At 32.4% G+C, this 18598-nt stretch overlaps 1 protein-coding gene across 2 annotated transcripts in view; it reads left to right on the top strand.

The window, feature by feature from the left end:
- The first annotated feature begins 589 nt into the window (after positions 1–589).
- The window catches only part of LOC113393720 (facilitated trehalose transporter Tret1), a 61073-nt gene continuing 43064 nt past the window's right edge, over positions 590–18598 (top strand). The window contains exon 1 of one of the 2 annotated variants that reach the window (XM_064217233.1): positions 590–831. In XM_064217233.1, the coding sequence (XP_064073303.1) occupies positions 775–831 (57 nt within the window). In that variant the 5' untranslated portion in view covers positions 590–774. Of the gene's footprint in view, positions 832–12113; positions 12420–18598 lie in introns of those variants that run through there. The other variant, XM_064217232.1, reaches the window with a different exon arrangement.

Below are 18598 nucleotides of genomic sequence, written 5' to 3'. Positions count from 1 at the left end.
TTACAAGGACTTTTGAATCGTCATTTAACAAACTATTTTAAGTAAAGCTACCACCGGTTCGGAATGTAGATTCTACCGAGAAGAACCGGCAAGAAACTCAGTAGTTACTCTTTTTCAATATCTAAAAATACAGTCATGTTAGTTAAATACAATTATATATGTATTTTATGTTATGTTAAATACAATCAAAGCAAAGCGTTGCCAATTAAAAAACAACTTGTGAGTATTTTAAAGCTGGGAAAAGACACCTCTTATGGATAAGGTTGGAGCTTATTTTAAGACGCTGGTTGGGTTATACACCAACAAATTAATACACCCGCATTTATCAATTAGGATCCATGTATTCTATACTTCTACTATTCTATATCTATTCTATCATATATCAAATAACAAACAAAGTGGGTATATAACAAAATTAGCAAAAATCAAATTTTATTCGAAATTACCGAAAATATTTTTAACGAATAAGGAAACGAGGCCCTAACCTGCCCTCATATCGACTAAACTGTATCATTTTCAAATTCCCCTACTCAATAACGAGTGACGTCTATTCTGACCTATCCGCCTCGTACGATAAGTAAGGGGATCCGGAATTATCACAGACTCCTCGTATCTTCTAACTACAATTGTACTCGCAAAATAGGGGTCCCGTTTAACGCATGCGCGGAACGGGGTGACTGACAGTCGTAGACTAAGTTCACGACTGGTTGCATCTCGTAAATTTTAACCTAATTTATTTAACAACTTGACCAATAATAACAAAGTCGTGTGATAATGACGGAGAAAACGCAGATAGTGAATACGGAGACGATAGGATTACTGGAGAAAAAGGTATGTTGTAGTGATGTAATGTCAATTGAAGGTCATTTCATCAGCTGAGGGACGTCGGCTAAATTCGGTTTCTTGTGTTAATTTGATTCCGGCAAGCTATTTTTAGATTATTCAATTGTCTGTGATTTATCATTTGAATATACGTTTAGAAATTACAATTAATTCTTATTATTGAACATAGAGCTTTCAGTTCATTTTAAGTTATTGAAATAAAAAAGTAAAAATAGTATAAAAATTATAACTCACAAAAATGATTCGTACGCTTATCAGAATAAATAGTTGTAAGTTTGATTATAACATTATCATTCGATTTTTGAATGGCAAAAAAACCAGAATCATCAGTGTGGATTAGTTAAATCAATATTATATTAAAATGGACACGTATTTCTACTTTCAATATTTACACTATTTATTTTCATTATTGCGATATTACTAACTTGTTGGTGGCAAATATTAAATAGTAACGCTATGTTTACAGTGTTCTTGACGGGAAAATTTTGACAAGATCTTAATGGAATAAATTGTATTTAATATTCCTATTCTCGTCAGCTAAAAATATTAATTTTTGTCTGTTACTTTTATTTATAATTTACTTAGCGAAGTTATTTAATAGAATGTATTATGATCACTAATAAGTTGCTGTCTTGAGCAATATTGTATTTTATTAATCGAAAACAATGAGATTTCGAAAATTTTACTACTGTTTAGTAATTAATATATTCCGAACATTTATATTTGTAATTGAGGCAACGACCGCATTATTAAATGTTTTTAATACAGCTACATGACAATGTTTTTGGATATTATGTTTGTGTTTTCAAATATTTTGATATTTTCATAATCATTTTAATTTCTCGATAATGTAATGTAATGTAAATGTCATCTCATAGTTTAAGTAATATAATCTTTTAAAAACTTACATATAAATGGAGCATTGTGTAAACAAAATATCTGTATTGCGTGTTTTTTTCTTTCTTTCGCGTGTTTTTTTATTTGTGGTTTTGAGCAAAGATCGTGCATTTAAATTCGTACTGATATTTTATGTTCTGTGCTCATTATTATCTTCACTAAATCCACACAGAGAGGATAATAAATATGAAATTATTATAATTTTTGCAAGTCATCCAGGAAAAATTCGAGTACCTTTCGCTTTTTAAAAACCCAAACTTATATTATGATGAATAATTCCAAAAGATAATAACTTACATTGAATTATGGTGTATTTTAAGTAATTTTTAAATAGTTATCTTAGTAGTTAATCATGAATATTTAATTTTAATTAAAGTTGTTTTAGTTAAAGAAAAATTGCGTAATAGGTATTTTTATTCAAATATAGCGTAGTGTTGACGTCACAGTTCCCCTACCTACGCAATTTCGGGGGCTAATGAATTTGTATGATAAAAAGGATACCATGCGATTGAGGAGAAAATGTTTAATAATTATTATAATTATATTATCTATTCTAATATTATAATTGCGGAAGTAACTTAGTCTGTTACGCCTTCACAGACAAACCACTAAACTATTTTTTATATACCTGACGACCTACCCCTAAAACGTGAGCAAAACCGCAGGCGACAATTAGTATAGCATTAAACTATTGTATCGATTTTTTCATCTGAAAGTCATTGGATTTTCCGAGGGTAACAGTTTTACCCCAACTCCCCTCCTACTAATGGTTTATTGATGTACTTTGAGCATCTTCCAAGTTATTAGCATTAATTTCTTGTAGATACGTACATGGAAGGATTACACACTATGTTTTGGTTAATTCGTTCTCTTCAATCAGTATGAGTTTTTTTTATACGTTAGAGAATCTTTTGCGAATATTATGTACCCCCGCATCACTTTATATGTACTTAAAATCAGGCAAAACCGTCGGCAGACATAGTCATAAGATTTTAAATTAACATGGTTATTTTTATTATAACAAGTATTTAATACGGGATATTTACCATGTTTTTAATTTTTATTTGGTGGAGCTCGAATTATATAATATATAATACGAATTTACATTCGTAAATAATGTCGAAATATCGAAAAATATCCCGTATTAAAAACTTGTTGTAAGACATAGTCATGTATACAGGGTTTTTGGTAATTCGACGTATTCCCGTTAGGAGGTGATAGGGGTGACTATTTGCGATAATTTTAACCCCCATATGCATAATGCGAAAGTGAACCATTTTTGAGTTATCGCGTTTTTTAGATTTTTTCAAAATAAGTCAAAAATGCAACTTGTAAAATTTATTAAAAACAAAGTATCATTTAAAATCTATTTTTTACTTCTGATTTATAAAAACGATTAAACACTGGATATTTTTCAACATTTAAACAATAATTATCGGTCCAAATTTAAAAATGCGAGACGGAAAACGATATTATTTCAATTTTTTTAAGTACGTTATAATAACCATTTTTAAACGTAGTAAGGGCTTTTATTCTCGTATATTGGTTTACTACGACTTCGAAGTTAGAATGTAATAATATTTAAGCACGGAGCATCTTATCTAAGGACATTGCTTCCAACTATGTACCGATATGTTTTGTAAATATATTGTCTCGTCAATCTGTCTGTTCTTACTGTTTATTGTCTATCAATATAGTCAATATTAATAGAAGATAAGTGTGTATCAAAGCGACTAAGTACACTGTACTCAGTCGCCAAGAGTTGGCTACAATTTTTTTCGACGCGTTGTCAGCTTTGACAGTCTAATAAGACATACATACAAATTTAAGCTCAATAGTGATCAAACAAAATAAAAGAATCTCACAAAAACAATCACTCATCACATATACTACCGCGAAACAGCAATAATTAGAGTTGTTGTGTCCCGCTTTGAATGATGATGAGTAACTCCAGGCACAAAAATCAAACATTTTAGTTTCCAAAGTTCTTGGTGCATTCGCGCTATAAGGAATGGTTAGTTATTTAGTTAGTTATTATTTTATTACAGCCCAAAGTCTATTGGCAGTGGAGCCAGGTGGCCTGTTTCCCCTACCTACTTAATAAAAAAAAAACAAAGTTAAGTATAAATTTTGCTTAACATTCCATTCCAAGTATAACCTAAGAATGCATCTAATAATAAAATGCTTCAACAATGACGCCGGTACACCGAGCAAGTTAATATGATCGAATAGGTCATATCCTGTTGTTGCCAGCGAATAATGAAAGACGTTATCGAGCCCACGCACAATCAAATGTTTGTACAGGACACTTCGGTCTTGTTAAAATAACTGATAGATGTGAATATCGTAAATAATCATCTTATTTATTATTTATTTAATTCGTTTGAACAATGAAACTATCGTTCATTGCCACTAAAAAGTGAAACTACTCTTTAAACTGTCCATTTACCGAAACCGCGGTGTCTAAGATTATATCGTCATTGGAAAGGAAAGAGTGCCAATATGTTACATTTGAATATGAGACTTATGGATTTTACTTCAAATCTATATTCTTTAAAATGTAAATCTTAATTCAATGTTGCGGGATGACACTCGGGTAAATACTAATGATTTTCATGATTAATTTGTGTTTATAATTCACATCGTGCTCGGCAGTGATGGAAAACCTCCTGTGGATTTGCGTGTCGGATGAAAGTCTGACACATGTATTTCAGCCAATGCGGGTTGCATTGGAACAGCGTGGAGGAATATCCTATATACCTTTTGCTTAAAAGGAAAGGAGCTAACGCTTATTATTATTTAAATGGTTTACTTAATGTTTAAACTTGAACTGTTAGGCGTTAAAACAAAGATATCTTCCGTATAACTTACGAATGTATTTTCTTACGATATATGATGGAAGCTTTAAACAATGCTACGGCTTAGTCGTGTAATTTCCACATTTGTATGTTATGTAAAGTTAATAAAATAATTAACGTCAGCTACGTCATTTTATGTTATTACAATATAGAACTAGTTAACTGGTTTTTCAGGAAAATCTTAAGATAAAGACTTATAATTATAATTATATTGGTTGCATCTAGTTGAGTCTTATTAATAATAAATTAGATTTTTTAAGAAAAAACTATATAATTATTTAATCTATGATTAATCCTTCAATTATTGATTACAATATATAATTTGTACTGTTTGTAATGAAGGATATAGTGTTAAAGTTCATTGGTATATTATTTATTATGTATTTTTATTGTTTTGAAATACCTACAATTTGTTTGTGTTTTCTTGCATTTAAATTAATTTCAACAAGATAATTCATTTTGTGGTTTAAACAAACCTGGCGATACTATGACATTGACATTTCCAAACTGCTGTTCCTATGTAATTATCACCTGCTATTATGTATAAGTCAAATATTTATGCCCACCGCTGGACAAATGCCTGCTCTCCTCTTGATAAGAAAGTTTGTAGGTTATTTCACCACGATGCTCTTATACGGGTCGGTGGATACATTTGTGGTGGAATTCAATACAGTTAAATCTGAAGTCCGTTTCTATGTGCGAAAAAGGAGCGGATTTTATTGTAATGTACATAGTATATCACTAGGTCAACTCATAAATATAATTGTTAACTCGAATATGAAAAAAAAAACAAGTAAAAAATTCCACGAATAAATACAACGACCTATGACCTATACGTAGGTATAGGTCATAGGTTTTAATACTTCACACCGTAATTACAGCTTGACTGAGCTCGACACTGTTCGCGAGGAGTTTAATCATATTTTACCGTAATATTGAATAATTTTATTAAATTAGATATTGGAGAAACTGTTAAGGTTGAAGATCTTTAATATAATAATAGTTATGTGAAGTTGTGTCGAGTTTATATTCCATCGAAGATCAAATTCTTATTATTGAAACAATGATTTTTTTGTGATTGTAATATACTGCAGACTTTTTTGTTTTGGAATTTTATGAATGCAAGGTACACCAGTAACGTTCACCAATAGCAATTCCATCCATTCGAATTAAGATATGTAATATTCCTGTAATTATACTTGCTTACTCAGTTACGCAACCAGAACACAGCTACGCAAATTATTTATTTTGTTGGTGGAACAACGGAAGTGTGAGCACATAATCCACTCATATGGGTTTGTACGAAACCCTGTAAATAGTATAGTTTATAATATATTTTCTTTTGAAAAATAGTTAAAGACATAATTTCGATACAATAATTTTAAGCCTTTTGTATTCCTTTATTTATTCGCGCGAAACCGCTTTTAAATGCGCGAAATTACTAAGAGATTACATAAAAAAATCGCCGTACGTTCGTCGACATGCAGATTTGCCCGCGGCACTCGCTCGACCCAAATGCTGACGACACGCAACCAGTAGCGGTCTATTTTATCGATAGCGATGATTCTTTGCGGTCAAATCATATTCAATAATATTGACGTTTTTTTGGGATCTGACCTCAATTGCAAATGTCACTTACTGTACCATATTTTTTGTTTAAAATGGCAGTACGGTTATGTTTTAAAAACTATAGTTTTAACTCTCTATCGGCTACGGTAAAGCCCCACCCGTATTTTAATAGATTTAAAAACGTAATATCGTCGAACGATGATTGCTTATTCGCCTTAATTTTTCACTCAACTCGAGTTTCAAGATTCCGCTGCGCGAACACGGTTTCTTTAACAAATTGTGTCGTGTGTTTGCCAACATTAAAGACATCTGAAATGAACATGATTTACTAATGACTCAAATGTCAAAATATTACCTTAATCGGGCATGATTTATTCCTCTGATGTGCAAGTTAAAACTGACAAAAGTATGGAAACGTTTATTAAGTTTTTGCTATTTGCGTTATTTCGCATTTTTGTGTAAAGCAATTACGCTCTCTGCAAATTGCCTTGTTCGGACAATTCATGGAAATACTTAAACACGCTACACCGATTGTCCCGCCGTTAAAATTACTTAAATGTTTAGTAGTGCCCAAAGTCTGAAAGTTTATGTGTTTTACTGGATTGACTAAAAAAACCCTTGCTTTTGAAACATCGGGGCCTCAACACCGGTGGCTGACCATCGGTGGACTCAGCTTTCATTAAAAAAGGAATAAGAAAATAATTAATTAATCTTACGGTTATTTAAGACCTGTAGATATACAAGACGAACTAGAATAATTGAAATCGCGAGTGTCGTAAAAATAATGGTATGATACATTAAAAAAAAAAACACGGGGTCGAGTCTCTAGTGCACGTAAAACAAATAAAACAAGAGACAATAGTAGACGTAAAAGTGACATGGTGTTGAACAGTGTTGACGCAGCAAGCTTACGAGAAAGGAGGTCCGATATGGACACGTCTAATGCCGTCAACATCTACCCGCAAATTTCAGTCTCGTGAACAAGACATTCGTAGATAATGTCGAAATATCGAGCTCCACCAAATAAAAATAAAAAACATGGTAAATATCCCGTATTAAATACTTGTAGTAATGGTATGATGTTTAAAATAAATAAACAAAAAGAAATTGGCAAACATATAAGAGTGATCCTACAAGGGTTTCGTGTTTACGTTGATTTTTCGAAGCCCTAAAATTCTTTTGAAACTTTTGTAAGACATTTTCTAGGGATTAATGCCAAAAATTACAAATGGCTTAAAAATATATTCATGTCCATGACCTTATGTGTGTTGGGATACATGAGTCAGAGTCATGCAGAGTGAGAAAAATCAACAAACGCTAAATTAAAATCAAGTACATTGACAACGTAAGGCTTTTACGTCCCAATTTACAGGGCATTGAACCGAATGGTAAAGTTTACGAAACTGCAACATTGAATTTTCTAATGCCACCAGAGCAATACATCGCATAAGATTTTCATTTTATTTTGTCATGGTTTTGCATTTCGATGATGGTTTATTATAATAATCCACTTTAACTTGACTTGATGTCTGTTTGTATATTTACTGCGACGAGAATATAAAATTTACGCTTATTTTTCAATGATATTGTTTCTTGTTATTATTTATCGTAATTATCATTATTATATATAAACCTATATATGTATGTATGTGTATATTGTCTGAAAGAGATCGTTCTATTAGCGATAAGACCGCCTTTTGTACGTACCATTTATTTTATTATTTACTAATACCAGCTTATGTTTACAATATTATTGAACTTGATTTAAATAAGACGCGCAGAATATTTTATGTGAAATATTTTTCACATTGATGTCTTCCTGTAGTTTCCAGGTCGAGGTCTTTCAGTCTTTTATTGTATGAATACACGCGTGTCCTTAATAAATTATCATATATTGACTTCCCTATTATTTTATTTTTAGTTATGTAAGGTCAAAGTCAATGTCAAAACATCTTAAAATTGTTTTTTCTTTATCCTGCCCTTTAAGGAAATACGGAAGATAGTTTGGATTAATTTATTAAATTGTATTTTTTTAATAGGATCATATATATGGTAACCAATTATAAATGTAATCTATGATTTTTTTTTTTTCACAGATAACAGTAAAAGTCCATTACCCCTTAAATATATATCTTTTTCTTCCTAGTCGTTTCCTCATTACTGAGGGTCGTGACCACCATGCGTGTGGCTTTCCTGTAAACTTCGCACCACCTTCCTCCAGGCATTCCTATTCTGTGCTATTCGTAGGCAAGCCTGGGCACTGTATCCTGTAGACGGCGCTCTTCCTCTACCTCTCTTCCCCTCCACGTGGCCAACCATTATAAGTTTTTTCCAGGCTGTCCTCCTGCCTAGCCACATGGCCAAAGAAATGAAGTACGCGTTCAGTAGTAATGGTGGAGAGACGTGTCTCTATATATACGTTTAAAAAGAAAATATTTTTTGACAGTAATACCTAACTGTCCAATGCAGTTTTTCTGACCCGTAATCTATTTACATTTGAATGAAACACTAGATTTAATAAGATATAAAATTCCTTTGTGTTAAGCTTGTAGTTTTAAGGAGGTGGGACCATCATACGAAAACCAACCTAATTAAAAAATAACTTTCGTTATTAGTAATCAAATAAAACTCCAAAGACAATATCATCATAAACATATGACGTTATAATTTCTAACGCATTCCATACTTGTTAAGTTACCTATATAAAACAGTGTAGCCCTTTTCCAGACTGACCTAGAACGAATGAAACAGGTTGGGCGAGTGAATGTTGAATTGACAGGTAATCTAGTGAATAATGTAAATTGTGATTTAAAGCCTCGCGTCGTACATTGGCTTTTACGACATTCTAATATTGTGAAGATGATATTTTATATATAAGAGTTTTATACATAATTACATAATTATGCCCATATTTTAGTCTTTACAGTTCACCTTTTTGAGCATGCCTGTCTGTGTCCATTTTTGAGGTTTCATCTCGTGAAATATCTTGAGAAGAAACGGCCATGATAGTCATTATATGAGTAACACAATTAAAATCAAAAATACACTTTATTCAAGTGGGCTCTTAGTACTTTTGAATAAAGATAAGTCATATTTAAAGGTACATCACATTCAGAATGTGTATTCAATCGAGGGGAACCGTAAACACGCTCAGTAGTTGCAGCCGCGGGTTCGCCCACTTGGAATTCAGTTTGAGTCAAGTGTTCAAGATCTTGTGGACAACCCATCACCCACATCCCCCAGAGTTGCTTTCGCATTTAAAATATTAGTAGAGGTTATTATATACATATAAAATTTATTTTCGTGTATGAGCCGAGATGGCCCAGTGGTTAGAACGCGTGCATCTTAACCGATGATTTCGGGTTCAAACCCAGGCAGGCACCACTGAATTTACATGTGCTTAATTTGTTTATAATTCATCTCGTGCTCGGCGGTGAAGGAAAACATCGTGAGGAAACCTGCATGTGTCTAATTTCAACGAAATTCTGCCACATGTGTATTCCACCAACCCGCATTGGAGCAGCGTGGTGGAATATGCTCTATACCTTCTCCTCAACGGGAGAGGAGGCCTTAGCCCAGCAGTGGGAAATTTACAGGCTGATTATGTTTATGTTATTATGTATGAGCAACGAGGGATAACTAAGTAGGACTAAGGAGAACGAGGGACAACTCTAAGCTCTATTTGCATTGGTCAGTTTGTTTTTTAAATAAATTCCGAATTAATTTATTGGTTAATATAGAATATTTTTAATATTATTATACAATTTGCAAGATATTTTATCACATAGCCAAATATAATCTTTAACATCAACACAAATGGAATAATTGACTTTGTTATAATTATGTCATTAAAGTAAATAAATGAAACTAAATCTTTAATTTTATTTATTGCAATAATTCAAATTTTGGCGCCAAAAATTGTATATACAATAACATTGTTATTTACTGACAATAATGACACCATATCATATCGTTTGCTCCCCCTGTGAGGTTTCGACACATTTCCACAGTCGTGTTGGCTGATGCAACGTACTCGGCTAAGAAAACCAGTTTTAGAACAAATTGAATAAAAAATTAGCGCGGCAAATTTGAATTACTATGGAATTTGAATGCCCTTTTAATTTATTTAATTTGTCTCGTGCTCGTTTGTTAGTTAAACGACGTGGCGGGTAAAATAAAAAATGTGTCCCGAGATATTTTTATTCAGTGTCAATTATTTTATTTTTTTAAATTAAAATTTAATTTTTTAAAGTTAAAATTTAATTTTACGATAGATGTCCTGTAAAAAAATCATAGTATTTTTCTATGTAAAAATTAATTTGATCGAAAAGTTAAAAAAAATAATTCAGAGTACTGGTATTATTTCACCGGTTTACCATCTATAGCGAATAATTATCCAAACGAACAAAAAAAAATCGGTTAAGCCGTTGAGGAGGATAGATTACTGCCGTGGTGAGCGGACCGGTAAATAGGCTACCAAAAGGGCTTTTTGAGCTGCAGATCATGCGGGACCTGGATTTTATAACCAGGTCCATCTCAGTGGCCAGTCCGCTACATTGAATAAAAATAGAAAATATTGGAATTTTTAAAAATCGAATCCCGTCATAAATCATTAACTCAAATATAGAGCCGTGCTATTAATGCTGTTTTTTTCTTCTCTTCATCGAATTAAGTAGCTGCTTGTGAGCCTACTTGAATAAGGATATTTCTTATTTGGAATCGAATTTGAATTTCTAATATACATAAATAACGGGTACAGTATAGATATTTAATTTCTTAAAATAGATTTGTTTTTTAATAATAGTTTATTTACACCAAATTTATCTATTATAATTATATTATTTTTATGTGTTTTTACTTAATATATGTAGAAAATTAATGATTTCTAGGAAATTTTCTAGAAAATCAATGATTTGTTATTCATTTAAAAATTTGTTCCGAGGATTTATTTTTGTTGTTTAAGTTTAATCAACGGAAAATTTATTAAAAATGAAAATCAAATATTTATACTCTGTTTTAATTTTGAGTGAACCGGATTATTTTATGTATATTGTATTCATTTCTATTTATATATTTCGTGATTTACGTTAAATTATATTATTTAAGCTATAAATTTATTAAAATAAACTCGAATTTTACAGGTTTTTGTTTGTCTTCCACTTTATCTATAATTATTTAAATAGCTACTTATTTAAATTTAATAAGCAATGCGAGATTATTACTTCAGCGGTAAAAATAAAAAAATCCCAGACCGTTCTATAATTGATTCTTTGCTATCAAATTACGAAAAAAAAAATACAATTAAAAGCCTTTGAAATATAAGACCAATTATAGAATACTCTAAATATAATATATAAACGTAAGAATATGAAATTTACGCTTGATAGTTTAAATTATTGAATAATTACAAGTTTAATTAACGCAACTCACGCTTAGTGTTTTTAATTGTCTGCGATATTTGAAAGGCGGAAAAATTGTAATATCATCGTAAATCAATTTGAATATAGTGACCATTAAAGTGATTAAATGATAATTTATTATTAAAAACGGGGTGTCACAACTGAAATTATTAAAAAACATACATTTGTACACTTAAATATTACAAATAAATAATTAAAATACTCAGTAGGTACAATCCATGGTACCTTGTCTATAGTAACTGATGAATTTATAAAAAAAAAAGTCAATGATAATTTTGTCACATATTACAATAATAAAAAAAACAGTAAAATTAATCTTAATAAACTTAGTATGGATGATATGCAAACGAAAATATTGCTGAAACGTCAATATAGTTCATAAAATATGCTGTATAAATAATGCGAACTGTGAAAAACCGTTCCGGTTTTGTTCAGTTCAAGTATTTATTTCGGTAAACTGAATACCTCCGTCAGTTTACCTCGACATTACCAGCCGAAAGGTACACGCTGTTCAATTTTTAATTTAACTGTTATTAGTTTTGGCGCGAAAGTCACAGACGTAATATATTTCAAATCGTTTTTTTTTTTAAATCGATTATGAATAGACTGCATGAAGGAAACAAACATTGATATATAATAGCTGAACGTTCTACGTTGCATTTGTTTTAGTAATAATCTCAAGGTTTATAGTGTAGTGTGTGATAAGTGAGGAAAGTTATTTGATTGATAAGGATATTACGGATTAATTGTATGAAAAATGTTTGAAAAACAATGTTACTATGATAACAATGGCTTCGTTATGTCAGAGAAAAATGTACGGATGGCGAAAAAGGTATGACAATATTTTTGTAATGCGTTTTCTTAAGAATAAAGTTCTTACAGTTACATCATCAGGTCATGCAAGTTTCCAGAGGAACATATTTTTTACCGAGCATGAGATGAATTATGAATATAAATAAAGTGCAAGTCGGTTGTACTTGCCCGGTTTTGAACTCGCTATTTAGGCTTAAGTTCCACGTGTTCAATCCACTGGGCAATGAAAGGATATATATTGTTATAGCTGTATCAACCTTGATGAGTTACCGTGACTTCCCATGCATGACGGATTGTATCAATACACTAATTACTATCATTAGACTGAAATGTAAGGCAACGTGAACTAATTTTGGATTAAAGAAATAACGCAGTCGCATCAAGTTTTTTTTAATAAATTGTTAGTAAGTTCATGCAGTTTAATATTATTAATCTTTAACGAAATTTCGGGGACGTGATTTTGTGGCGACACTGCGATGGTGGAATATAATGACGATGGTAGTTTATTACAACGCGTTACCACAGATGTTCTGCCACAATTTCGTCGTGTTTCTTGTATATACGAGTTACTGATATTGAAATACTACTATACTGAAATACTAGTTGTCGTACGCGGCTTTACTCGCATTATATTAAAAAGGGTTCAAACTTGCTTCAGTGTTTTGACCGTGAAAGAGCAACAGTCAGAGAGTTACTTTCGCATTTATAATATTAGTATAGATATAACGGATTATATGAATTTAGAACAGATTACTGTATTGGAACTTGACTTGAATTTGTTTTAAATAAAGGCGGCAATTTAGTATTTCGTATAGAAATATTGTGTACGATTAGTTTAATCGATGATCAAATTCCACGCATTCGCTCGACGACGAATAGGACGGTAGTCTTTCGGAAACATGTCGAGTATTCCTAGATAAATAAAAGTGGAAGAGGAAGAGTTAAAAATAATTTTATTATAATGTCAACACTGAAAGCTAATTTAGATAATAGCAAAATTATATAACTGTCGTATTCGATTATATCGAATTATACTTTTAGTCTTATATTTTTTGCTTATTAATAAATAAAAGATATGTTTTAGATTGTTTTTTGTTGGTAGAGCTTTGTGCAAGTTCGTCTGGATAGATACCCACTCATCAGATATTCTACCGCCAAACAGTAGTACTCAGTATTGTTGTATTCCGGTTTGAAGCGTGAGTGGCCAGTGTAACTACAAACACAAGGGACATAACATCCTAGTTTCCAAGGTTGGTGGCGCATTGGCGATGTAAGAAATGGTTAATATTTCTTACAGCGCCATTGTCTATGGGCGGTGGTGATCACTTACCTTTTGGGTTCTAACCCAGATCGGGCCGATAAAATGTCATTGGGTTTTTCTGTCGAAAAATTGTCAATAACAGCCCGAACAACGATTAATTGTCAGTAACAGCGGCGTCTGGAAATTAGAAGTGTGTATACTCCCTCGAAACGCAAGTAAAGCTGTTGGTACTGCGTCTGAACTCTTTCCGGTCGTATCGGATTTGCCGTCCCATCGGTTTATAAGAGTAAAAGAAAAGAGAGTAGACCTGTGTTTATACACTTAAACTTATACACTGTAGTTTGCTGGCTGGCTGGGTAGTTAGCTGCCTGAAATCGGTTATCATTACTTATATTTGAAATTATAGTTTATGTGTTCATAATGCTCGTGCAACTGGATATTTAAAATAACTACTAATTAAATACATAAGTCTGAGGTTACGTCATGAACTATTATTGATTTTTTTTCATATTCATTGAAAAATACATTGAAATATTTTAGGAACCAATGCAGGCAAAGGGATCATTCACTCATTCTAAAAGAAATATTTTATCGTTAAACTTCCACGGCTTGACATGCGCATTGGCGGTGTATGGAGTAGTTCAAAATTCTATGTTACTTTTTTATAAGCGGATTTGACCACTTGCCATAGATAGAAGAAGGTCAGGAGACAGTGTAACTACAGGCAAAAGGAATATCTCTCAGTCCCTAAGGTTGGTAACGATTTGGCGATGTAAGAAATTATTGAAATTTCTTAAGACCCCAATTTTTAATTGAAATGGTTAGCACTTGTCATCAGGTGGCCCATTGGTCCGTCCATTAAAACCGACTTCAAGTACATACATTATAAACTCATAAAATATATTTTCAAATCTTCTAGAACATAATAAACTCATAAAATATATTTTCAAGTCTACTAGAACATAATATTATAAATATAATTATTTAAATATATTCAATAAGAAAGAATATTCGGAATAGATTTTGTGATGACATTGCTAACTATACAAGGAAAAAAGCAAAACACTTACCTCTTTTTTAAGTCGTCTTAAAAACGGTAATAGATAATGATAATCAATTGCGTAAGTTCAGAATATAATTACTGAGTATTGATTTCTTTGCTTGCCACGATCATGATTAATTAGTGTAATATCATTTATAAAGGATTGTTCGTTATCGTTGGTGATATTTTTTTTATATTAATTAAATATAATTATTCTATAATTTCTTAACCTGTATTATTAATCTGATTACAAATTTATTAATACTATAATTTTATCACAAAATCAAATGAGCTCAAGTCAATTTGCTATTTATTTAGGTCATATTCCACCACGCTGGCCATTGTTGGAAAAACGCGTTACGCGTTTCCCCCACGTGGAAATGGGGGGTATGTGGAACTCGTCGGCGCCCAAGATGTTGGCGGTACACCGGAATACTCCCTAAAAAACCTCTCCGTATCATCGGCGGGCGCTACGGGATCGCTTTCGGATGCTACCGTGACGCCCTGGGGGGGATTCCCGGAGTACTGAGAAGCCTAGTCCCTGAGGCGCCTATTGAGGCGGGAGGAGAATGTGCGCATAACGCTTCTTACTCCTCCTCGGTCGTCTTCGGCGGAGCGGGTCTGCAGCGGCATCCTCTTCCCGCACCCGCTCCGAGGCTTCCTTATACGACATGACGTTTTCGTAGAAGGATCGCATTTCCGACCAGCACGTCTCGCTACCGAGCCTTTCGTTGACAATACTCGGCAGCGAGATGTCTCCGTCCATAGTTGCCGCCAGGGAATACCTCTGGGAAACCATCACGCTGGGCCAATGCTAATCATAATCAACCTGTATTCGTCCACTGCTGGACATAGGTCTCTCCAAGACGTGCCACAGGGCATCCTACACTACGCTTGCCGATTCGCGGTCTCCACTCTAGAACCTTCTTGCTTATGTGCGACAGATTTCAATGCGATACTTGGAAATTTCCGGACTCCTGCTTTCCTTCACTCTCACGAATTAAGTTCAACTCAAACTTGCCCGGGTTTGAACCTACAAGCTCTGAATGAGCCACTGAATGAATCAATGTATGTGGTATATATATTGCAATTAATTAAATTAGTGCCGCATAAGGAAGTAATCCATACAGGATCATGTGTAGCATATTGATTTGCTTTGAGCGTGTTACTTATAACCACTTAGAAATGAACATTGCAAATTCCATCGGCTTCGGTTCAAAAAGTCGTCGATAAGAAATCAACAATATTGCGCAGTAAAATAAGGTCGTAAGTATAAGGTAATATTAAACAGATGTGTAAATAACTTCGTCGATTTTATAACTTTAGAGATTAGTATAACATTAAAACAAATCCTCTTTTTATGATATTAGAAATCCTGCAAAAATAATATGTTTCAAACCGCATTGTCTTTTAATCAATAGGGCATTAATTTGCATATTGATAAGAATCGGATGTTCTAGAGTTTTTATGATGCGTTGCGCGTTCATAACAAGTAAAGCATCCGCAAGTTGAGTAAGACACATCTTTGCGTGTCGTTTAAGAGGAAATAAAGTTTTAATGAAAGCAATGACAATTGATCGTAAACATGATGACGAAATCATTTAAAAATATACTTTGATGAGATTAGTAATACACGTGTATATAAAAATATCTAGGAAATTGTTTTTTTTTAATTTTATTTAATTTTTTTTTCTTTCTTAATTATTAATTTCGCCCCACGACATCTATTCTCAAAGGCTATAAGTTACCACTAAGGCACAGGCGTATATGTGCAAGTGCACTCTTTCGATCACTCTCTTAATCTGATGGGCAATCTGCTACGACTAGAGATAGATTAGGCGCAGGATCTACGACTAAATCATTGATATTGCTTGACATACGCACAGACCACAAATAAGTTACGATTTTATTTGTACAGTCAAGTTTTGTTAGTCTTTTTTATAACAATAACAAAATATTCCACAGCTTGTATAAATAACTAAATATGTTTTTAAAATATTTGGATAACCTGTTATCCGAATTTAATCATGTAAATATTATTGCGTTTAAAATGTATTTACATGAATAAAAAATACGATATACATGGTAATTTTGTTAACGGAACCATCAAATAGGATGGAAAAATTAAATCAAAAATAAATCTTTTCATTTACGAGCATAATGTACAAATATTGACACAAAGCTATTCTTCTTCCTAGTCGTCTCATCATTACTGAGGGTCGTGACCACCGTGCGTGCGAATTCGAAGCTTCAAAGCTATACAAAGCTATTGTTATCACTTAAATTTATTAATATACAAAATTCTCTCAATGTCATCATCACACTTGTCAATGAGGATGGAAAAAAATCGCTCCAAAAGCGTTTTACATTCTTAAACATTACCAGTATAAAGATTCATCTACTTGAAGCTATCCATACGAAGAGAAAGCGCCAGATTCATATACTTTATGTAACGTTTGTAAAGGTGGAAAACTTTTATCATCGTACACTTAACAGCCCATTAATCTCGCTGCACGATCACGGCTGGGTAAAAGCCTCCAGACGTTCTAAAGAGATGGACAGGATCCAGTTGATCACGTTGTTCCAATACGGATCAATATAACTGATGGAATTCCAGGTCCCTTACGATTTTCCTTTCCTACACGAGACGAATTATAAATAAACATTACGCACGTGAAAACTCACTGATTTCTGATCGGATTTGAATTCGAGATCTTATCTACGTATTCTATTCACTGGCCTCGTGTATTTATAATCACTAATGTAATATTAAATAAAACAAAATTATTAGAGTATCATTCTTATGAACGCTATAGGAATTAGGAACAAGTTCGGAACGTATCCCGAGGCTCGACGATTTAATTAAGATTGCATTCATATAAATCTATAAATACATAATTCAGTAAGATTTTAGAATGTAACGAACGACTTGATTATAATCTTAAACTAAATCTAAGGATCAATTGTTTCTCTTAACGTTGTTATATGAACATTGTAGGTTTTATTGATACCATAAATGTAGGTCGGGGTAAAATTGTTGTATATTAAACGCGAGGTCGCCTTACGTTAACGGTATTATCAAATACCTTTTCTTATTACGTTGTATTATGACTTTAAGAGAAATTTGATCGCATATTGAGTAAGACTTCAAATAACTGTATGACCATTATAAAAATAAGTTTGTGGAAAACCCATCAACGTTTTTGTTAATTAGAGTCAAAAATATCATCAATATGTACGTATCAGTATTAGTAGTACAAATTATTCAGTTAGAAACTCTCTCATTAGACCAACTTATAAATTGTCGTCAGGTTTTACATCCGAAATAAATAGATCAAGGTCGTGCTTGTCGTTAAAAATCTATTTAAAAAAATAATAAGTGGGTATTGTTACATTTATAATTGAATTATATTTTGAACATAATTTAACACAGCCGATTCAATCAGTTCACATTATACAATTACGCTTTCCAATAAATACCTCAATTGCATTTAATAATAATAAAATGCGTGAAAATCCGCATTCCAATATTCTCGTACGACGACAATTAGAAATATTGTATAAATTAAAGCTAAGTTGTATGATGTTGCACTTCAAAATAATTGTATACAAGTGATGAAATATCATTTTATATGTTAAAGATGGTTTGACTGATTAGTTATTCTAATTTAATATACTCTGACAGAAACACGAGTATCAAGATCTTTAATGGAAATGTGCTCTACAATTTAGTCGATTTAATATTATTTCACAGAATTCTCTTGTTAGCGACACTATGAGTTCGTGAATTATCATATTCATTTATTTCAAAGACGATTCCAAGATAGCATATAGATTTTTCAAAAATATGCAAGAGAAGAGCCAAGATGGCCCAGGGGTTAGAACGCGTGCATTT

The sequence above is a fragment of the Vanessa tameamea genome, chromosome 16 (genome assembly GCF_037043105.1).
Source record: "Vanessa tameamea isolate UH-Manoa-2023 chromosome 16, ilVanTame1 primary haplotype, whole genome shotgun sequence".
Lineage (NCBI taxonomy): Eukaryota > Metazoa > Arthropoda > Insecta > Lepidoptera > Nymphalidae > Vanessa > Vanessa tameamea.
This window is presented reverse-complemented; position numbering and strand designations above follow the sequence as displayed.